The 24399-nt window shown below is 43.8% G+C and overlaps 1 protein-coding gene and 1 pseudogene across 1 annotated transcript in view; one reads left to right on the top strand and one right to left on the bottom strand.

Moving 5' to 3' along the window:
• The window catches only part of LOC124788432, a 120962-nt gene that overhangs the window by 6834 nt on the left and 89729 nt on the right, over nt 1-24399 (top strand). The window contains exon 2 of the mRNA XM_047255703.1: nt 11569-11709. Coding sequence (XP_047111659.1) covers nt 11569-11709 — 141 coding nt within the window. The remainder of the gene's footprint in view (nt 1-11568; nt 11710-24399) is intronic.
• On the bottom strand, nt 11056-11173 carry LOC124790247 (annotated as a pseudogene).

Raw genomic sequence — 24399 nt, 5'->3', positions numbered from 1 at the left:
CTGAGACAGTTTCCGAATGGCGCCAGGGGGGGGGGGGGGGGGCGCTTTGAAGTTCACCGCCAACCACAAGCGCGACCCAATCAGTCATCTCCGCGGCGCCGCTATTGAGATGGACTTCGGTGTTGTGTTAAGCGGCGGTCACAGGCGGCAAAGGTTCATGTTCAGGTTGGCGTACGACAGTTTTATTACGGACTTCTAGCGCTACTGTTCGTAGATACAGTTCCAAAGTGGAAATCAGCCTGCGAGACGTGGTCTACAAGTAGAGTCGCCTATAGCCTTCGCTTACAAGTGTTAACTACAGTGATTGACAGTGTCACGCCGAGGACGGACGTAGTCTTGTTGACATATTCAGTAGAGCACGCATTGACAAGCCACTAATTAGTTGTATCTGTCCACAAGCACTTCCAGCGGGTTCTGAGTTGCTGTACAACTTCAGTTAAGTATCGCAGCGCAATAAAGTGTACATTTGTGTGTCACTAATCTGTTTGTACTGTCACAGTTCCTCCGTCCACCTTGGAGCACTTCAACCTAATACAAAGTGTGCGAGCCTTTCTACCCAGACCATTCATACACATCAATAATGTTCAGCATATTCCCTCTATTTCAATTATTTTGCGAAATTTCAAAATTTGAGGACAAAAAGTAAGGAACTGAGGACATTTGTTGTCTTCAACCAATTTTAAAGGCACTGAGGATAAAGAATGAAAATTGAGGACTGTCCCCAGAAAATGAGAACGTCTGGTTTAATGACTAGAAGTATAATTAGAGATTTACATTGCTGTGGATGCTGGTGGTTGTGTATGAGGGAGGGGGAACCGGGGAGACCGATGGTAGTAAAAAAGAGGGGGCGTCATTTTTCAAGGGCGGCAAAACACCTAGCAACGGCCCTGAGTATGGGTATTCTTATTCCGCAGTCTCGCTGTTTGCACACAGCAGACATGGTTTTGTTGCAACCTGCCTACCAAGTCTTACCGGCTCATTTAGCCTGCTACATCGCATTGCTGCTCACTACAATTCTCGCAGCATGAGGATATCAAGCCGTTCCGCAACCTAAGCTTTTATTGGTTGTGTTGCACCATATTTTTTGAAGTTCCTACCTGCTAACTCAGAGCAAAGAGGGCCAGCTTCGTACTGGTATGACAATCGATACATCAACAAGGCCTGCCACTAAAGTAGTAGAAGGCAAGGCAATAGTCGACTGTTGCCACACAACCGAGAGAGGGAAGGAAAACAGCAAACTCCGCAATACATCATAACAGGATAATGTGAAGTAATGCTCCGTAACTCCAAGCACTAGTGCGCCACTGCGGTAGTCAAATATTGCAGAAAGACGCGATCTAAACAACCCAGAATACGACAACGAGCAAAGCACCCTGATGAGTCCAGTAGACTAAGAAAAATTCGTTCATCCACCTGGAGTCACTGAGTCATAGGCATGGGCTCTGCTGCTTATGTAACTGGGCCTTCGGAGCTCACATTCACATTTAGTCATGTCACCATTCCATCCTTGTCAACAGGATAGGAAACTACTGTCTATTGAGTTACAATGAAACCACAACAAGCTGATCGATAATGGTCTGTTAGCCACCAACTTGCTGTCTTCGATGACGAGACAAGGCCATCAAACTGCATGCTGCAGCCGTGGCCTGCCACCGCATACTTTTTAGATGTCACAGATGGGGAGAAGGCTGGTGTGCCACCAGATGACCTCCTAATGAGGGCCGTTCGTGGTTGATATGCAAGTCGTCATCCTCACTCGATTGGAACAAGGTAAGTTTGCACAGCCCCCTGATGTTACTGCGAGAATCTGTTGCAGTCTTGGTCACCCCATCATGGGAGACCAGAGCCTTTCCCACATGACAAGCGGGACAGGCTGTCTGCAAGAGTGCCGAGGTGTACAACCGCCCTATGCTGTCAAAACATCTGGCAACAGACAACATCTACTCATCTTCCCCACTGTAGCCCACACATCGTCACATCCACTGAGCTCAGTGATCTGCGGCACCAGTCCCACGAAACTGATCACCCACATTAGTGTTACTCCCCAGCCTGTGCTGGGGCCTGTATGTTGCACGATGCTGTGAGACACTTTCATTACGCTGTGTCATCGTCTTGATAATAAAATGTCATTCGAATTATCACCGTGATATTGACACCCCAGGCGTAGCATCCAACCGCATCCACACCACTAATTGGCTCCCTGACCCATAATGGTCTTGGTCAACCTGGGTTATTCGAGTGGTGCAGTTATTCAGATAGCTGTTCCTCGTTTATGCGCGTTCTCAAGCACTCTACATTTACGAGGGTCATTCCAAAAGAAATACACACTATTTTTTTAAACCATCCTTTATTCTACGTGTTTCAAAGTTTTACAGTGTGTAGATACATCCTTTAGGAATAATATTTTCATTTCTCCACATAATTTCCATCCCTTTCAACTGCCTTACGCCATCTTGGCGCCTGTATAACCGCACGGTAAAATTGTGCACCGACATGTTGGAGCCACTGTTTGGCAGCGAGCACAAGGGACTCATCTTCAAACCTTCTTCCACGAAGAGTCTTTCCCAAAGAGATGACAGTCACATGGAGCCAGGTCAGGACTGTAAGGAGGGTGTTTCCGTGTTGTCCATCCGAGTTTTGTGATCGCTTCCATGGTTTTTTGACTGACATGTAGCTGTGAATTGTCGCGCAACAGCAAAACATCCTGCTTTTGCCGATGTGGTCGAACACGACTCAGTCGCGCTTGAAGTTTCTTCAGTGTCGTCACCTATGCATCAGAATTTATGGTGCTTCCACTTGGCATGATTTCCACAAGCAAGAGTCCTTCGGAATCGAAAAACACCGTAGCCATAACTTTTCCAGCAGAAGGTGTGGTTTTGAATTTTTGTTTTTCTTGGGTGAATTTGCATGATGCCACTCCATTGACTGCCCCTTCGTCTCTGGTGAAAAATGATTGAGCCATGTTTTATCACCTGTCACAGTTCTTCCAAGAAATTCATCTCCGACATTCTCATACTGCTCCAAACGTTCATTGCATACCGTTTTTCTTGTTCCTTTGGGAACCCACCTGGCACAAAACTTTTTAACGCCAGCACTTTCAGTATTTTGCAAATACTTCCTTCCCCTATCCCAAAGTAGCGTGACAATTCATTCACTGTGATGAGTCTGTCAGCAGTCACCAATTCGTTAACTCTCTGCACATTGTCTGGAGTTTGTGCAGTACGAGGCCAGCGGCTGCGAGGACAATCCTCAATATAGCCTAATGTGCTTGCCCACCGACTAACTGTACTGCGATCGACAGCAACATCTCCATACACCTTTTTCAACCTCTTGTGGATGTTTCCCACTGTCCCGTTTTCACAGCACAGGAATTCTATGACAGCACGTTGCTTCTGACGAACGTCAAGTGTAGCAGCCATCTTGAAGACATGCTGTGACTGCCCCACTCACGGGAGCAGGTTGAACTAAGTTTGAAAACAAGCGAGAAGGATGTATCTACACACTGTAAAACTTTCACACATGCAGAATGAAAACTGTATTTTTACAAAAATAGTGTTCATTTCTTTTAGATTGACCCTCGTACATCTATAAATATTAATTATTCATACTCTGCGAACAACTGTTTAGTGCATGGTAGAGTCTTATTCTGATTGTACGTTATTCACAGTCCAGTAACTGTAAAATGACCACTACCTATGTTCAGCTTCAACATGCAATAACTACTCACAGACGACAGGTGGCAGCACTAGCAGTGGATGGTATGTAAAGCGTGTCAGGGGGAAACAGAAAACAGTGTGGAAACAGAGCGACTCATCTGACGTCCAAAAGTACATGATCATTAGCTTTCGGGCCAAGGGTCAACCTGTTTCTGAAATACACTCCTGGAAATGGAAAAAAGAACACATTGACACCGGTGTGTCAGACCCACCATACTTGCTCCGGACACTGCGAGAGGGCTGTACAAGCAATGATCACACGCACGGCACAGCGGACACACCAGGAACCGCGGTGTTGGCCGCCGAATGGCGCTAGCTGCGCAGCATTTGTGCACCGCCGCCGTCAGTGTCAGCCAGTTTGCCGTGGCATACGGAGCTCCATCGCAGTCTTTAACACTGGTAGCATGCCGCGACAGCGTGGACGTGAACCGTATGTGCAGTTGACGGACTTTGAGCGAGGGCGTATAGTGGGCATGCGGGAGGCCGGGTGGACGTACCGCCGAATTGCTCAACACGTGGGGCGTGAGGTCTCCACAGTACATCGATGTTGTCGCCAGTGGTCGGCGGAAGGTGCACGTGCCCGTCGACCTGGGACCGGACCGCAGCGACGCACGGATGCACGCCAAGACCGTAGGATCCTACGCAGTGCCGTAGGGGACCGCACCGCCACTTCCCAGCAAATTAGGGACACTGTTGCTCCTGGGGTATCGGCGAGGACCATTCGCAACCGTCTCCATGAAGCTGGGCTACGGTCCCGCACACCGTTAGGCTGTCTTCCGCTCACGCCCCAACAGCGTGCAGCCCGCCTCCAGTGGTGTCGCGACAGGCGTGAATGGAGGGACGAATGGAGACGTGTCGTCTTCAGCGATGAGAGTCGCTTCTGCCTTGGTGCCAATGATGGTCGTATGCGTGTTTGGCGCCGTGCAGGTGAGCGCCACAATCAGGACTGCATACGACCGAGGCACGCAGGGCCAACACCCGGCATCATGGTGTGGGGAGCGATCTCCTACACTGGCCGTACACCACTGGTGATCGTCGAGGGGACACTGAATAGTGCACGGTACATCCAAACCGTCATCGAACCCATCGTTCTACCATTCCTAGACCGGCAAGGGAACTTGCTGTTCCAACAGGACAATGCACGTCCGCATGTATCCTGTGCCACCCAACGTGCTCTAGAAGGTGTAAGTCAACTACCCTGGCCAGCAAGATCTCCGGATCTGTCCCCCATTGAGCATGTTTGGGACTGGATGAAGCGTCGTCTCACGCGGTCTGCACGTCCAGCACGAACGCTGGTCCAACTGAGGCGCCAGGTGGAAATGGCATGGCAAGCCGTTCCACAGGACTACATCCAGCACCTCTACGATCGTCTCCATGGGAGAATAGCAGCCTGCATTGCTGCGAAAGGTGGATATACACTGTACTAGTGCCGACATTGTGCATGCTCTGTTGCCTGTGTCTATGTGCCTGTGGTTCTGTCAGTGTGATCATGTGATGTATCTGTCCCCAGGAATGTGTCAATAAAGTTTCCCCTTCCTGGGACAATGAATTCGCGGTGTTCTTATTTCAATTTCCAGAAGTGTAGCTAAGTTTGTTAACAGTTTTTTTGCTGCCATGGTTAATGTATATCGGTAATGACGAAATGGGGCTATCAAAAACTGGCACTGAGGCAACTGTGGCACACCATGGGTCGTAGATGATAGTGGTGAATGTGGTGAATGATGGCTGTGGAGTTGTGTACAGGAGTAGAGGCGTTGCAACTATTCAGCAACTGGTCGCCCAGATGAACCAAGTAGCCACCAACAGTGTCTCCTCAACGACCATTCAGCCAATGTTGCTGCATGTGCACCTGCACAGAAGTGCCTGGTTCATGCACCCACCCTGACTGTTGTTCATTGGCGACTAAGGTTGGAATCTGCACATCCACTGAGTGCAGGAGGTGGCTTTTTCAGATGAATCACATTTTATGCTTCATCAGACAGATGGCTGCTGATGTTTACCGCGTGAAAAGTCTGAAAGCAAACACCCTGCAGCAGTCATTGGAAGGTTTCATGGCAGAGGAGGCTGGGTTATGGTCTGGGATATGTTTTTGTGGCATTCCTTGGTTGATTCCGTCATTCTGGAAGGTTCAATGGATCAAAACAATATGCATCAACCTTGGGGACCATGTCCACACTACATTTAGCTTGTTTATCCTTCGCAGAATGGCATCTACCATCAGGACAATGCAATGTGTCACACAGCTCGCCATGCAGTGAACGCGCGTGATTCAAAGAGCACCAGGATTTTACCACACTTCCCAGGCCAACAGACTTCCTGGATTTAAACCTCATCCAGCTCAGGCACTTCGCGCCATGATCAAGAATGGCTCAAATGGCTCTGAGCTCTATGGGACTTAACATCTGAGGTCATCAGTCTCCTAGAACTTAGAACTACTTAAACCTGACTAACCTAAGGACATCACACACGTCCATGCCCGAGGCAGGATTCGAACCTGCGACCGTAGCGGTCGCGCGGTTCCAGACTGAAGCATCTAGAACCGCTCGGCCACACTGGCCGGCGCGTCATGATGCTCAACCAAGAAGCCAGCCATGGCAATGGAATCAGCATGGCTCTGCATGCCTGTCTGCACCTTTCAGAACCTCACTGGCTCTCTTCCTGTACATCTCGTATGGTCCATACTACAAAATGTTCCCTTCAGGAGCGATGCGTTCAGTGCTGCAGTATATTCATCTTTACGCTTCTTGAGACTTTGTAGGTAGGCTTTGGAGGTTGGCATCTATCTTCAGGTTGCCATTTCAGGATTTTTAGCATTTCTGTGACGCTCTTCGATGGGCAAAAAACCTGTGACCATTCGTGCTGTCCTTTTGTATATTCCAATGAAACCACCATACGTAGAGAGAGGGTTTGTTTTGTTTTTGGGCCTACGAGGCAATTTCAAGTGAGGAAAATACAAGTGACAACTTTGAGCAGGATTTTTTTCAGATATTTTTGATTCCGGAGCTATCTGGGATCATAGGAATACAGATTGTCATAACTGCTTCATAATGGATAATATTTGGTTTAATATATTTTGCGATTTACTTCCTTTGCTTCTCCTAGTTTCTGTTTTTTATTTGGTAAAATATCAACACTAAAATCTACCTGTACCAGATGTAGTTCATGAAGAGTGTTTGGAAAAAAACCGAGTCTGCCACCTGCTTGACATATGACATATGTAATCGTTCCATTTAATATCCCTACAGAGAGTTATGCCCATGCATTTGTATGAAATGACAGATTCCAATGGTGACTCGTTGATACTGTGGTCATAGGATATTATGTTTTTTCGTTACATTTCTCTATATATAAAGCAAGTTGCCAGTTTTTGCATCACTTTGGAATCTTGTCAAGATTCAACACAATATTTGTGCAACTTTTTTCATATAGTATTTCATTACAGACAACTGCAGCATATGCGAAAAACCTGAGGTTTGTAGTGGTCTAAATTTCACAATATGTTATTAAGTTGCACCTGAATGTGTCATTTGCATATTTAATCAAAGTAAACGCAATATCACAGTATTTTAAGCTGAACTTGTGTGTGGAATTTGTAAATTAAGGGAGGACATTCACAAAATCGACCGCAAATGTCAATTTCCAATTTATTTTTTATTTATTAGCAGAAACCCGTGGACAATAAGTTCCTAAAGTTTCAAAGATGAAATGTCATCCAAAGTACCTGAAAAATAATTGAATGTGTGTTGCGACCTTCCTGCCAGGCCCACTTTTTGAAGCAACACTTCAATACCAGCTCAGTAAACAACGATTCTGTGGATTATTTTCAAACAAACTTGCATGGGATACATCTAGTAGGCTGCGATATATTCTCTTTGGTTTTATAGAGCATCTGTGACTCTGTTCTGTATCTTAGAAACAATAACAAACAAGCTGGACACAACAGACCACAAAGAAGACGATAGAGACTCTTCAAGTGTAGTATGGGAAGTCTGTCAGCCAGAACCTATCCAGTGTAAGTGATATGAAAAGTGCTGTATGGGCTACATATTTCTACATGGAATAAACATATGAACGTCCCATTCATCATCTGTGCCACATTAGTTGGTGTAAATATCTACAGGCTCAGAGATATAAGAACCCTTATATTCACAAGAAGAGGATTTCAAATTGTATCCTAGATGTTGTCAAGCCCGCTTGCAGGTTTCTGGACGATCCAGAACTGCTAAAAAAGTGTTTTCATGACAAAACAGAGAATCCAAATGAGTCTCTAAATTCAATCGTATGGAACGATGCCCTAAAACCGCATTTTCATCTGCTACACTTGTCAGAATTGTAACTTATTGTGCCATACCTTTATTGAATTATGGAAATGTATGGAGTATTAAGATATTTAAGAGAATGAGCTTCAAGGCAGGAAATTTGACTCAAGACATCTGCTTTCCCCAACAATATCGCTGGATCTCTCCCCATTTGAGAACGTTTGGAGCGTTATAGGCTAGGTTCGCCAACCAGCTCGGAATTTTGACGATTGTGCCAGCTGGACACAATTTGACACGATATACTTCAGGAGGGCATCTAACAACAATGTCAATCAATGCCAAGCCGAATAACTGCTTACATAAGGGCCAGAGGTTGCCCAACACATTATAGGTTTACTCAACTTGTTAACCTCTTTCTCTTGAATTAATCATCCAAATTTTCTGAAACTGTAATCATTTGTTCCATTCGAATAATTCCTTTTTGGTGCGTCTTTTCTCGGCCTTCGAGTATAGTAGCCACTCTGCAGCAGGTTACCCAAGTCGCCAGCTTCACTTTTTGCTTATCAGTTGGTCGCAACATGTTTTTACAATGGAAAAAGTTGCAACATTGTGCTAAATTTTTCGTTATTCCTCGTAGATATTGGCACATAAACATTTCACCCTATACGTATTCGTGAAAAATAGGGTTTAGGGTAAACAGCTTTATTTAAAAGTCTTGTTAAAAAATTATTTCATTAACAAAACTTAGGTTGTGGTCGTGTAAATTGTACCCTCTCCAATAGCTTAAATCAGACGCCTTACTTTTTCATGTTTAAAGTCACCTGTGTCAGCACACATACATGTTCTCTTGCATATTCCAAGAGGATAAAGGGGAAAGGTGTTCAAAGAAAGTGGAGTCCATTTAAAATGAGTAACGCTATTGACGGGTGTGACGCCCCGCTAAACCCGAAGGACAGGACAGGTAGTTTAAATTGTGGAAAGGGGCCAAAATAAGCGGCTGTCAGTTACACTCGAACATACAACTTTATTTATTTGACCAAACATTACAAGAGCCAAGAGAATTAAGAAAAAAGAAACACAGCATTAATAACCGGCTGAATACACCATACAATCTCATGCCTTAAGGGCAAGACCACTTTAATTTAAAATCAGCTCAAAGCCAATAACTTAACTCAAACCAAAATCAGAAATTCATCAGTTCTTTCAATTATGCTGAAGGCCCAAAAGATCTCACACCTTAAGAGCAAAACAACTTTAATTAAAAAAAAAAAAATCGTCTGAAGGCCCATCTCTTAAGACTCAAACATTAAATTTTTAAATGGCAAAAGGCCTTATCTTAAAACAGTTCTTTAAATTAGGCTGAAGCCCAAACAATCTTATGCCTTAATTTAAAAATCTTATACCTTAATTTAAAAGTCGGCTAGAAGTAATACAAATACAAACATCAAGAACAAATAAGAAAAGGCAGTACAACCAACGGCGCTCGGAAGTTTCCGAGGGTCGGCCTGGAATTCAAACACTAACGCTCGCTTAGGCGAGACAGGCAGTCGGCGCAACCAATCTCGATCTGACGAGAACCCAACCGACAGACAGTCAACGGACCCACCGACAAGATAACTTCCGCTCCACCTACCAGCACATAACAGGGAGTTCGATGGAACAACGTAGAAGGTATTCGCGCCCACAACCAATTATACATTGAGCTGTCAAACTACTCACCGTGCCGGACAGCGACAACACGACGAGGAAAATACCGTGCCTGAATTTACGTCAACGGCCAGCGGAAGTAACCGGAACGTTAACAGCCACATGGCAGAAGATTCTGCTGGTGCACTTCAATTCAAAATAACCAAGTACAGTCAAACTCCACCGGAGGGTGGCTAAAATTTGGCAACTTGAAAACACGTTGTTGCTCGCTTGAATGTCCCAACAGCCGACAACGAAACCTAAACGACACAATGTGAATAGTCGTGACTTGCTGGTAGATTAAGTCAACTTTCGTGTCCAGGATCAGTGAGCCACGAACCTCGTAGCAATGGGAACAACAGCACACACTCCGACCGCGCGTGGACGCCGGCAGCGATCTCGGCCAAACTACGTGCTGCGGAGATTTCTTCACTGCTCCACACCAACCGACCAACTGCCCAGACCCGGAAACGGTGAAGCATTAATAACCGGCTGAATACACCATACAGTCTCATGCCTTAAGGGCAAGACCACCTTAATTTAAAATAAGACGACCAACTGAACGACCAACCAACGGTCGTCCCGCTCCAATCTCCCTCCGTCGGACAGTACATGTGTGTCGCCAGCGGTCAGCGAGCACTGGTTGTCGGTGCCTCACCGGCGCGCCGTCCCCGACATCACTGCTGCTGCGTCCCGACTGCACTGCTGGTCCGTCTTCAACTGGCAACCAGACACACGACGACCCGGAAATACTATCGGTGGCTCCAAAGATGGTACGACAGTGCACTTATCGATAAGCGCTGCTGCTGCCACTCACGAGCAATTAAGGCAGGAAGTTAGTGACGCCAGTAAATGGAATAAGAAAACGAGGCGGCAGTACCGTAATAGAAGATGACAAACAATAAATGGGATAAACGCTAGACGTGCACGGCTCAACAGGGTTCAGAAAATGAAGATGGCTTGAAGGAAGGCCAATAAAGAGTTCATCGTTCGCAGCACGCCGTATCTGCTCGCCATACTTCCGCCAGGCGGTCTGCAGAATGTTTCTGACCAGTGTCTTTTGGATTTGATCTTCAGCATAACATACGAAGACCAGACAATTTATATCAAGACTTCAGCAGCGTGAAGATGCTCAATTAACGAAAACGGTAGTTACACAATAAATATGCAATAAGGCATCACTTGGAAAGAAGCACTCCGTCTTCAGGCCACAAGTGGCCCATCAGGACCATCCGACCACCGTGTCATCCTCAGGTGAGGATGCGGATAGGAGGGGCGTGTGGTCAGCACACCGCTCTCCCGGTCGTTATGATGGTTTTCTTTGACCGGAGCCGCTACTATTCGGTCGAATAGCTCCTCAATTGGCATCAGGAGGCTGAGTGCACCCCGAAAAATAGCAACAGCGCATGGCGGCCTGGATGGTCACCCATCCAAGTGCCGACCACGCCCGACAGCGCTTAACTTCGGTGATCTTACGGGAACCGGTGTATCCACTGCGGCAAGGCCGTTCCCACTTGGAGAGAAAGGGGCACGGTATGCCTCAGGAGGATATCCAACAACTCTGTTAATTTTTCTGAAATTTTCATTTTGTGTTTACCTGTACATGTATATCACATCTACCGATTCCATTCCCATTTGGATAATTTCTTCAGGGTGGATTTGTTTTTTTCCTTTCTTCTTAGGGTGCGTTTACACTTGGTCCCACTAGAGTTCAGGAGAACGCACAGCCAAGATTCCAGGGGGTTCGTTTTTGGGGGAGGGGGGAATCTATATTTGGACACTTTCCTCTACATATCCTCTGAGTATGACTTCATCCTGCTCTTTCTTTGCAATTGCAGGGATCTCCACGAAATTTCAGTTCGTCCCACGCTTTTCGTATAGCCGGTGCGTGTGCTGTGGTGTTGCAGGGAGCCATGTTCCTGAGATACCGCCCCCGGCTGCTGCAGCTGGCGACGCAGCTCTGCGGGGGCGGACTGCGGCCGGACGTGGGGGCGGAGACGCGCCGCCGCTACCGCCAGCGCGGCCGCGAGGTCTTCCTCTACCTGCAGGTCTGGCGGGCCGCACTTCTCCAGCTTGTGCTCTGTCACTCGTTATTCCAAAACTAGCGGCTAGGGAGGCTGCGCCGTCTGTCGAGATACCTCAGTACTAGGGAGCCGGTCCAAAGTGTTGGGGGATGGGGTTCATGGCGAACCTGAGCCCCTGACCTAGCAGTCGTCAAACTAGGGATGGCGGTTATCGCTAAAACACGGTTGTGACAGCAATTTCAGTTACATCGTTTTTTTTTCAACGCCAGTTTAACCGGACTGTTAATACTGGTCAAAATAACCGATTTTCGTTTTTTCTATTATTTCTTGTAACAAATGTAAAAATCAGACAAAGATTGAAAAATTTTGACTCCTTCAATTTCTAAATAGATAGAATCAAAATATTAAATAGGCAAATAAATGAAAACTTAGTCCGTTCACCGTTCGCTGCTTTTCTCGAAAAGTGATAAATTGCTGACTACTACAAAAAAAAATCAGCAGTATTCTTATTGATTCTAATTTTTTGAAACTCTGTTCAATAATCATGTTTTAAACGGGGATCATACCACTAATTGGACATTACCAATAGCCAGTACTAAAGGATGAAAACTGGGGTCGAGGAACTCTATTTTTGGTGTTAATTTGTCCGTTTTTAAAGGCTCCAAGCGAAAAAGACATATTATTTAGACACAGGCAGCACATTAGCTGCTTTCTGTTTTCATTTTAAACTGTCAATGAACTGTTAAGTTTTGGTTCTAGGCGCGCAGTCCGGAACCGCGGGACTGCTACGCTCGCAGGTTCGAATCCTGCCTCGGGCATGGATGTGTGTGATGTCCTCAGGTTAGTTAGGTTTAAGTGGTTCTAAGTTCTAGGGGACTGATGACCACAGAAGTTAAGTCCCATAGTGCTCAGAGCCATTTGAACCATTTTTTTTTTTTTTTGAACTGTTTTCTCCTTTTAGTTATCCTTTTGCCACATATTTGGTCTTACTATCAATGCCGGAAAAACGAAGGTACTCGCACAACCTTCCACATGATTAACTCTCCATGAGTTAAATGTCTCCATCAAGGCCACATCACTAGAACAAGACGAGCACTTCTTGTATCTTGGAAGTATTTTGTCCAGTCGGTGTACCTGCGTACAAAATACTGATAAAAAAAATTAGGACTGCTCATGCAGGATTTTGGCGGTTAATGTGCAGTCTTCGTGAATAAAGACCGAAAGCTGCACACCAGATTCATAATGTAAAGAGCTGTAGTGATTTCTACGCTCCTGTACGGCTGTGAAACTTGGACACACTATCGCCTTGATATCAAGAAACTTGAGCACTTCCACCAACAAAAAAAGATCGGATACATCTTGAACATTAAGTGATTGGGGAGGGGGGGACGGTGCGGTCCAGACTGCGGTTCTCGAGAAAGCGCATCTAAACAGCATTGAGGCAACCATCATCATTCATTGACTGAGACGATTAGGCCAAGTGCATGACGTGAGTGACACAAGGATTCCCCGCCAAATCCCTTATGGTGGACTCTGCTCTGGCAGTAGACCTCATGGAAGCCCGGTCAAGCGCTTTAAGGACCAGATAAAACACATCATGAAGACGACTTCCATAAACATACAAACGTGGGGAGAATTTGCTGTGGACCATTTGCTGTGGAGGAATACTATATCTACCGCTGTCAACCTGTTAGAAGGAGAACGCCGCAGGCACGAAGAGGCCAAGCGACAAGCAAGAAAGCTCCGTCAGTTATAACTCTGCTGCCCTCCAAAGATTTAGTGCGATTTGTGTGGGCGCATGATTTAAGCCAGGTTTGGTCTGTTCAGCCAACGGGAACACAGCAAGTTATGTTGAAGTGCTCATTCTATGCGGGAAGTAGTTCTGCATACTCGGGATCGAGTTGCAGCCGACGACTATCTCACAAGTTTGTAGTGGCTCCCCCCTTTTTTTAATATTTTAAAGCAAATGGAGCACTGTACTTCACTGATGCCGTACTTCGTAAAAATTTCCAGACTGGGGGTGATGCCATTCCATTAACACAACTGACGATGACGACAGTGAGAAACTGCCACACAGACCAGCTGTGACAAGTGCACATTGTCGTCTCAACAATGCTGTTACTTCTTATACCATGGGTCTGTTGCTCCTTTCTGTCCGCATTGTTATTAAAATAGCACTGATCTTTTTCCATTTTTATAATAACGCAATATTTTAAAGCAATGCATATTTTATGAATAAAAATTACTTTTCTTTAAAAAGGTTTATTTAAAAACGAAAAATTGTAGACTGCTGCTATGGCTATTTGCTATTACGGTTTTTAACCAAGTTATTGACAAAGAAATAACAACACCTGTTATAACCGAGAACAAACAAATACCGACATCGGTATTAACCGGTCGGTTTTTCGGATCCTGACGTAAAAATTCATCCCTGCGTGGATGCGTACTATACAGACAGTCGTCTTCAAATGCGGCGCATACTCCCTTTGTCAGAAAACTTCCAGGAGAGGTTTCTTTTTTATTTCTGACTTTGCCATACTAAAAAGGAACAAATAATTTTTTTATATTACCTGGTATGCGTGCGTCCTTGAAATGACCTTGGTTATGTTCACGTGCAGACTCAACTAGGTCTCAGGGCTGTGCTTACAAAGGAAACACCGTACCGCATCCCCCCCCCCCACCTCCCTCAGATTTAGTGGTAAGAGGACCCAGTGGACAGCCTGTCAGAAACTGAAGACAGATAAAGCATGAAAACAGGAAGAAGGTGTACTGGACTGTGAAAAAAAGCGAAACAGAAACAGTGAGCGATTCAAGAAGAAGAAGTGCAATCGAGAAGACAAATGACGTCGTGGTTAAGTGGTTACGTTGTCAGACTACCAAGAGGCCGAGCCGTATTGAAACCTTCATGGTGCCCTTTTTTTTCCTCGCTGGTAGCTTTATTCAAGTTTGTGTCTGTGTCGTTGTGTGACGTCCGTTTGCAATGTCAGCTGATTCTGCACAACTCTATTAGCAGCTGAAAGGAAGTGGCTTTCGAATGGGAACGGCAAACGTTTGAAGACAAGGTGACAAGTCAACTGAACCCTCCACCGGAAAACACATCTGGTATTATACACGGCACTAGTGACAGGAGGTGTGCCAAATGGTAGGAATCTCTTATCGACACACCAAATTTGTACAATTGGTTAGTGAGTGAGGTATCCGTCCTTGCCCGATACAGGTTTTCGTATGAATATGGATGTGATCACTCCCAAGGAAATAATAAAAACATAATAGTTTGTCACATAAACAGCACAAGTGAAAGCAACAGTTTCACAATCACTCAGTTTCTCTTTGCTCTATCGAAACACATGTTTTTAAAGTTTTTGAAGTTGCGTTCCGTTTTGGAAGTCTTGACTCTTGAATTCCTTTGCTGAAACATAGTTCAGACCCGTTTATTTGTTGTTTTCATATCTGTATGACGTCTATGTGGTATCTCGCCTGCTGTCGCTATTCACCACGTTTACTTGCGATGGTAACATATTTTTGCCACATGACTCCTATTCTATAACTAATGTATAGTATAGGGTGACCAACCGTCCCGGAAAACCGGGATTGTCCCGGTTTTCATCCCTGTGTTCCGGTGTCCCAAAAATTTGTTTCGGGATGCTCAAAAGTCCCGGAATTCAGTTTTTAAACACATTTCGTGAAACTTCCTCAAATTTTTGGGATTTCGCTATATTAAAGGAAATACAACTCAAGAAATTAATATATTTTAGCTTATTTGTCTAAAACCTCCATTGTCCCATACTAGTAATCACAGTATCAGTATTGATACACTCAGGCAATAATTTACTTTCAGCGGTACTTTGGCCAACAAGTAGTAAGTTGTATTATTGTAACAGAGCTATGATTGTCGCGCCACTTACTCACACACTCATTGTCAGAACAGTGTAGTAGTTGATGTTTTGTCAGATGAACTGCAATAGTCTTTTCTCATGTTAGTGATATTATTGCTGCAGTACTGTGAAACGCAATGCCGAAACGTGCCTGCAAGTTCAGTGACTGTTATTCCAAGGAATGGAATTTCATTAAGAAAGATAGTTTTGATTACGAAGCAGAGTGTTTCGTATGTAACTGTTTTATTAGTATAATCAATAGTGGACGTTCCGATATAGTTAATCACATCAGTTCAAAGAAATACATTAAAGATACAGTGCACCGAGGTGCAGTAAAACTCTACAAAATCATTTTGTGAAACATCAGTCAAGTGAAGAGACGAAAGCTTGAGCAGCCGAGCTTACACTAGCCTACCACAGGGTAATTCACCACCAAACTTATAGATCTAGTGATTGTACTAATAAACTTAACAGCATTATGTTTGATGATTCTTCCATTGCAAAAAAGTTTAGTTCAGCAAGAACTAAAGTGTCAGCCTTAGTGAAAGGAGTTATTGCTCCCCAGAGTGTAAAGGAAAGCCTTGAAAACATCAAAAAGTCTTCTTTCTACGGGATATCCACTGATGCCAGCAATCATAAGGCCACTAAAATATTTCCGTTTGTTGTTCAGTTTTTCGATATTAATCAGGGAGTTCAGACCAAACTTTTGAAGGTGAGTTCCCTACCTAATGAAATATCTGACGAAATTTCAAGATTTTGTATGAATACTATCGAAATGTTTGATCTTGAGAAAAATAAATGTGTGGCATTTTGTGGAGACAATACCAACACAAACTTTGGTGGTTTAAAAAGACAAGGCAAATGCAACGTATTTACCAAATTAAAGGCAACATTGCATAAAACATTGAAGGCATAGGGTGCCCTGCACATGTTTTACACAATAGCGTGCAGACATCTGCTGACAGTTTAAGCTGTAATATTGAAACTATCGTCATGAAGGTATACTCACACTTTTACATATATATAGTGTTAGAGCAGAGAGGCTTAAGGAGTTCTGTGATTATGTGGGAGCTGAATATATGAATGCTTACAACAGTTGAAAGGGTAATCCGCCTGTTGGAACCCTTAAAAGATTTTTTCCTAAATGAAGACAAAGCCCCAAAATATTGGTTCAGTTTTTCAGTAACCCTTTAAGTGAAGCCTACTTATGGTTCATTCACAGTCAGCTTAGCACTTTGCAGCATGGGATAAAGGAAACTGAGGGAAGCACGAAAAGTGTAAAAGAGTAAATGATGTTTTGAAAAATACTCTGGAAGCTGTTACTAAAAGGAGTGAACAGCAGTTCATTTCTTTTAATGTTAAATCTGTCCTTAAAAGAGCAGAAGTATCAGAAGCAGCGGAAAGGAGTTTTAGAGAAGAAGTTAACAAGTTTTATGACACTTGTGTAGAATATCTCAGCAAGTGGAGCGTCTCATATTTACCCTCATCGCCGGTGTTTGATTGGATGTTACTGAAGAGAGTGCCAAAAAGGGAAAGTGTTGAAGAGACAATTTCTTATTTGAAGAGTAAAGAGATTGAAATCGATGATTCCATTCTCTTTGATCAGTTCGGCATACTGACAAATTTTGTTGAAGAAAGTCTTCACAAGTGGAATGATGAAAAAAACACCATTGGAATGTCATGAGAAGTGGGTGAGTTTTTTTAAAAGCTGTGACTGTCTTCAGAATTACTCTGAGTTGGTAATAATTGCAAGGTATTTATTTCCAATCCCAGCCCATAATGCCAATGTGGAAAGAATATTTTCGTCCATGAATATCCAGTGGACTGATGAAAGAAACAGAATGGAGGTGGACTCCCTTGAAGCAATCCTGCAGATCCTGTACAACTACAAAATGGATTGTGCCCAGTTTTATCACTGTGTCTCAAAGAACAAAGCCATGATCAAGAAGGCTGGAGACAGTGAAAAATACCTTTTTCTCCATGGACAATCAATTCCATCTACAATTGCTCAGTAATATTAAAGCTCATGTTAATATTAATTGATTAAAAGTTGAATGCCTGTAAAATTTTGTAAAATCGTAATACATTTCTTTATTACTGTATACGTTTATTAAATATCTTTAATTATACAGATAATCTAGATTATATCAATCTTTTGTATCCTCTTATTAGTTATAATAATCGGGTTAACAAAATGAATCATCAAAACATTAATATTTAAAATTAAGAGACCTGGGTACATGTGGAATGAGGTGTCCATTGGCACCCGGGTGAATGTGTCCCGACTTCCACCGAAAACAATTTGGTCACCCTACTATAGTATGTCAACTGGCATGACTACAGAAAGAGAACATACATTTAAATGACCGAACGGACAGTTCATAATGTTTTGAAAAAAATAAAATAAAATAAATGGCGCGTGCTGTTAAAGGACGCTCCTTATTGCACTTCTTGTTCTTGGACCGTTCACTGTTTCTAATTTGCTTTTTTTCACAGTCCATTACACCTTCTTACTGTTTCCATGCTTGATCTGCGTTCTGTTTTTGATGGGCTATTCAATGGGCCATCTTGCCGCTAAATCTGAAGTGGCTGCGATGGGGAGTTTCCCTTGTTAGTGCGAGGCATGTTTTTTTAAGTAAGTACCGTTTTGAAATTGAAAGAAGACGTGCTAAGAAATCTCAATAATTTTATTTTTACATGAAAGCCTGTACCTTAATCTACTTTTCTGCATAATTTCCGTCAATATTGAGGCACTTGTCATAACGTTGTACCAGTTTTTGGATACCCTCCTCATAGAAGTCTGCCGCCTGACTTGTTAACCACTACGCCACCACTGTTTTGACTTCGTCATCGTCTTGAAGACGCTGACAGCCCAGGTGTTTCTTCAAGTGCAGGAACAGATGGTAGTCGCTGGGCGTAAGATCGGGGCTGTACGGAGGATGATCTAGAGTTTCCCATCGAAAAGATGTGGTGAGATCTTTGGTCTGATTCGCCACATGCAGACGGGCATTGTCTTGCAGCAAAACTATGCCCTTGCTCAACTTCCATGGACTGTTGCTTTGAATCTGGTGTGACGTAGGCCACCCATGTTTCATCGCCCGTAACAATTTGGCTTAAGAAATCATCACCGTCGTTGTGGTGCCGCTCAAGGAAAGTCAATGCACTGTCTAAACGTTTGGTTTTGTGCACATCCGTCAACATTTTCGGTAGCCAACGTGCGCACAATTTTCGATAATTCAAGTGCTCGGTCACAATGCCATACAAAACACTACAAGAAACATTAGGAAAGTCATCCCGCAAGGAGGAAATCGTAAAGCGTCTGTTTTCTCACACGTTACTGTCCGCTTCCTACACCAAACCCTCATTAACGACCTAAGGACGCCCACTCCGGTGTTCATCATGCACATTTGTGCGGTCATCTTTCAGTGCCCTCATCCACATTCTTACCATTCTATGACTCATAATGTTTTCTCTGTAAACTGCACAGATCTCACGATGAATATCGATCGCTTTTAGGCCTTTAGCACTAAGAAATCTTGTAACAGCCCGTACTTCACAGTCGGCGAGACTCACGATTATCGGAGGCATTTTAAACACTCAGTACACAACCTTAACAAGGAAGAATCAAACTGTAATGGCGTCAGTGCGTAGATTAAGGTACAGGCTTTCTTGTAAAACTAAAATTATTAAGATATCTTAGCACGTCTTTTTTAATTTCAAAACGGTACTTATTTAAAAAACATTCCTCGTAGCACACTCTTTGGCTTCTCGGCGCATTAGTAACGCTGACAACGATGCTGGAGTTCTGCGTTTTGCTCTGGAAAATCGCTGGTGAAAAGTGGCCAATGATTAAGCAAGCATATGCAGGCGAGGCACTTGCAAGAAGTATTTACGAGTGGCACGAAAGGTTTTGTAAAGGCAGAGATTCAGTGCAAGACGGTCCTAGAACTGGTCGCCCGCTTACAGCACATACCGAAGCAAACGTGGTCCGTGTAAGGCAGTGATTGCAAGAAGATAGTCATGTAACTGTGGGTGAGATATCAGATGAACGTAATATGAATCGTGAAGAGTCATAAGATTTTACGCGAAGATTTAGGGAAACGGAAACTTAACGCAAAAGTTGTCGCTCACACACTAACAGATGAATTGAAAGAGGAAAGACGTAGGATTTCTGCTCAACTACTGGATAGGGCCAAGCGTGGTCCCCCATTGCTGTCAGAGGTTATTGCTGGGTATGAATGTTGATGCCACCAGTGTGACATCCACATGAAGCGTCAAAGCGCTGAATCACCGAGTCATGGATCACCAGCCACGAAAAAAGTCAAACGACAACCTTCGGGAACAGTTCAAACAGTAATCCAAACTCTTACATTGAAGTCTTGAAGTATTTGTGGCAAGTAATTATACGTTGCCACCCGATTTGGGGCATTCTCAGGACTGGTTCTTACTGCACGACAATGCAAGACCCCATACAGCTTTATCTGTTACCAAGTATCTGGCCAGGCATTCTATTATAGCCATCGCACATCCACCATATACGCCCGTCCTCTCACCTTGCCAGTTTTTCTTGTTTCCGTGAATGAAAAGCCGACTGATAGGAAAGCTCCATCAAAAGATCGCGGACATCCAACGGGCTGTGACAAATGAGCTTACGAGCATCGCAGACTAAGATTTCCCTGCTTTCTTCCAAGACCTTCACCAACGTTGGCAACAGTGTATAGGGGTCTACTTTGACAGAAGCTAGGATCATTACTGGTAAATGAAATTTTCTATCTTAAAAAAAAAAAAGTCCTAGAAATTCTCTGACAAAGGGAGTCTTTGTCACAAGGGACATGAAATTAAATCAAGCATGATGCAATAAAAGATCTTGTTAAACCGAATTAGTTCCACCCTAGACTCAGCCCAACCTATAGAACAAGCTGGATTCCGAAGCAATTTTAGCACTATTGACCACATTCTGACCGTTAGTGAAGTGATAAGCAGAGCGAATGAATACCAACTGCCTCTCTGCATTGCCTTTGTTGACTTTGAAAAGGCATTTGACTCCGTTAGCCATGTAGCTGTCCTCCAAGCTTTGAGTGAGCAAGGAGTGGGAGCAGCATACATTGAAGTGCTCAGGAAAATCTACGAGAATTCTTCAGCTTATGTTAACATCGGCGAATCAACTCAAGAATTCCGCATCATGAGGGGTGTCAAGCAAGGCGATCCCATCTCCCCAAAACTGTTCTCTGCTGTATTGGAAATGGCTATGTCAAAGCTGAGCTGGGAAGGTAAGGGAATTAGAATTAATGGAAGAAGGCTTACCAACTTGAGATTTGCTGATGATATTGCCTTACTGGCCAAAGACTTCGCAGAGCTCCAAAACTTAGTTACAGATCTTGCATCGGAATGTCAGCTGGTTGGCTTGAACATGAACCTTTCCAAAACAAAAGTAATATCCAACAAATGGGTCCCAGCTCGAGATGTGAAAGTCAAGGACAGTCTACTAGAAGAGGTCAGTGAATATGTCTACCTTGGCCAGATTATAAATATGAAGGGAGACATAAGACCAGAAATCTATCGACGCATCAAGCTTGGCTGGCAAGCATTTGGGAAGAATTCAAAAGTATTCAGATCAAAAATGCCAGTAAATCTGAAGAAAGCAGTATTTGATCAATGCATTCTTCCTGTGATGACGTACGGATGCGAGACGTGGACACTGAACTCATTCACAAAAGGGAAACTTAGGACAGCACAGTGAGCCATGGAGAGATCAATGCTGGGCTATACAAGAAAGGACAGGAAAAGGGCAGATGACATCCGGTCTGTGACGAAGGTTAATGACATCTTAGAGAGAGTAGGTTCCTTGAAATGGCAGTGGGCTGGCCACGTCGCAAGAAGAAAAGACAACAGATGGACGAAGTTAGTACTGGAGTGGAGTCCGAGAGAGCACCGGAGGCCTAGAGGAAGACCACCAGACAGATGGGACAAAGACATCAAGAAGATCGCTGGTAACACCTGGCAGAGAACTGCCCAAGACCGTCCCACTTGGAGAAGACTTCTGAAAGCCTACCTGAATCCACGACTCGAAGAGGCCACATCATCTAATGATTGAATTGGCTGATGATGATGATGATGATGCAATAAATAGAAGAAACTTGTCATTTAACACATGTAGTAAACATTTGTGATCGTGTCTCATTCTACATAATGCATTAAAATATAAGTACAATTACTTTATTAATCAATTAATTGTCTGCTCAAACAGACAATACAGCACTGCCTCGAGCAATTGCAGTGCCACATCTTTAGGGTAGTTGAGGCTGGTAGCAGTCTGCAACAGAGAGCAGCTGACACAAAGCATTCCACATGGGGCTGGCGGAGAACTTATTGCACCCGTACTATAGCCACTCTGTTGGCTGCTCGTAACATACTACTTTATGTAGGTTACCAATGAGTAATAAGATTGGTACATATGCAGCCTGAGGTTCCACCTCTCAAAGCCAGTTTAACGCCTGCTATAATCCCTTAAAAATTCATTTATGTTAAATCATATACATATATACGAGGCAATTATAAAGTCCATGAAATATTTCAAAATATCGGTATAGATAAATGGTCAAGAACAGTTTAGCAAATATTACAGTATGCTAATGAGGAACTCTCAGAGTTTTTTTACAGAGTTTATAAATGTTCAGTGCATCCACTCTTCGGCTACAGCACACATCTAACTGGTAGTCGACATCCATCCATACCCGACCCATAATACGAGGCATGCTTGGAAAGAAAGTACCATTTTGGAAAAAAAACCTCATAAAACATTTTCTTCAAACGAAACACTTTTACAGGAAAGAGCATTCCTTAAACTACTTTTCTACATATTTGCCACCATTCTCCAGATATTTGTCGTAGTGAGAAACTAATTTTTCTATGCCCTCTTCATGGAAACATGCCGCCAGTGAAGACAGTCCCTGCCGAACACTGTTTTTTGCGTCGTCATCACTGTGAAAGTGCCTCCCTATAAAATCACCCTTCAAGTTCAAGAACAAGTGGCAGTCAGAAGGCCCAAATTGGAGCTGTATGGCGAGTTTTCGAACTACTCCCAACCGAATTCTTGAATTCTGACACCAGCAGAATGACGACGTGCGTTGTTATGAAGCAACATAGACTGAGCATTTCAAGCCTTTTGTTTTGAATTGAGCTCTGAAGTTTTCTCAGTATCACACCGCATTGACGGTTCCACCTTAGGGAAGGAGTTCGCCAAGGAGAATGCCCTATCCGTCCCAGACCACACTGCACTTGACTTTTTGTGCTGACAACGTTGTTTTGAATTTTTGTTTTAGGGGGCTCGTGAATGCCTAGTGCCTCCACTCCATCAACTGTTGTTTTGATTCTGGAGAGGCATGACAAATCCGAGTTGCACCATTGGTCACAATTCTCTCGCTCATCGCTGTACTGGGTAAGAAATGTCAAAGAACTGCCAAGTCTGTTCTTTTTGTGGACATCTGTAAGCATTTTCGGAACCCAATGGGAACACAATTTGAGAAAATTAAAATAATTTGTGACAAACTTGTGCAAAACAGTTTTTGAGATTCGTAGAAACCTATCACAAAGCATTCTTATTGTGAACCGTCTGTTTTCACGAATTTTTCCTTTCACTTTCTCAACAGAATGCCACCCACTCCATGCTTTGTCATAAACATTGTTCATCTATCATTGAATTGCCTCTCCCACTTTCTCATCATTCCATCAGTCATTACATTTTCCCCATAAATATCTACAAATGGACGATGAATTTCGACTGGCATAACATTTTTTGCCTTCAAAAATCGTGTTACAGAACGCACTTTGCACTTCACAATCGGCGGGTTTGGAGATTGTCTTAAAGATTTTGAACGATCACTAAACACAACACAATCTGGCTGTAATGGCGTCAATGAAAAGACAACAAACCAGATGGATGGGTGCGAGTATGTGGCGGTAGGACGAAACGGTACTTAGTTTCCGGACTTGCTCTATATCAGGAGGGATGGTAAGAACAGCTGCTGCAATGCGTTGTCATAGGTCTTTGAGGTAGTGTCGTAGAGGGGGAACTTAAACGCTGTCCTTGATGTGTGTCGGGCTGTTGCAGACACAACTTCTTTAGTGCTCCTTGTGTTACTCGAACAGCACACATCATCCAGCTCTGGTAACTCTCAATGCAACATGCTCATTTCACTGGCACTTCAGCTGCCCCTTTCCCCTGTCTTGCAGTTACAAAGATGATATTTTGGGCATGGACTTTGTCTAACCGCCATCCTAATGTTTTCTTATTTGAAGTAAATAAAATTAATTTCTGAATCAATTTTTATTATCACAGGATACAGGTTTCGGAAGATTATTCCTCCACCTTAAAGGATACAACTATGGGCGATTACAGCTGCATAACTTAGACTGGATTGCCAGCCTCCATTTATCCTATTGGCCATTAAAATTGCTACACCACGAAGATGACGTGCTACAGACGTGAAATTTAACCGACAGGAAGAAGATGCTGTGATATGCAAATGATTAGCTTTTCAGAGCATGCACACAAGGTTGGCACCGGTGGCGACACCTACAACGTGTTCACATGAGGAAAGTTTCCAACCGATTTCTCATACACAAACAGCAGTTGACCGGCGTTGCCTGGTGAAACGTTGTTGTGATGCCTCGTGTAAGGAGGAGAAATGGCTACCATCACGTTTCCGACTTTGATTAAGGTCGGATTGTAGCGTATCGCGATTGCGGTTTATCGTATCCCGACATTGCTGCTCGCGTTGGTCCAGATCCAATGACTGTTAGCAGAATATGGAATCGGTGGGTTCGGAAGGGTAATACG

This window comes from Schistocerca piceifrons, chromosome 3 (genome assembly GCF_021461385.2).
Source record: "Schistocerca piceifrons isolate TAMUIC-IGC-003096 chromosome 3, iqSchPice1.1, whole genome shotgun sequence".
Classification (NCBI taxonomy): domain Eukaryota; kingdom Metazoa; phylum Arthropoda; class Insecta; order Orthoptera; family Acrididae; genus Schistocerca; species Schistocerca piceifrons.
This window is presented reverse-complemented; position numbering and strand designations above follow the sequence as displayed.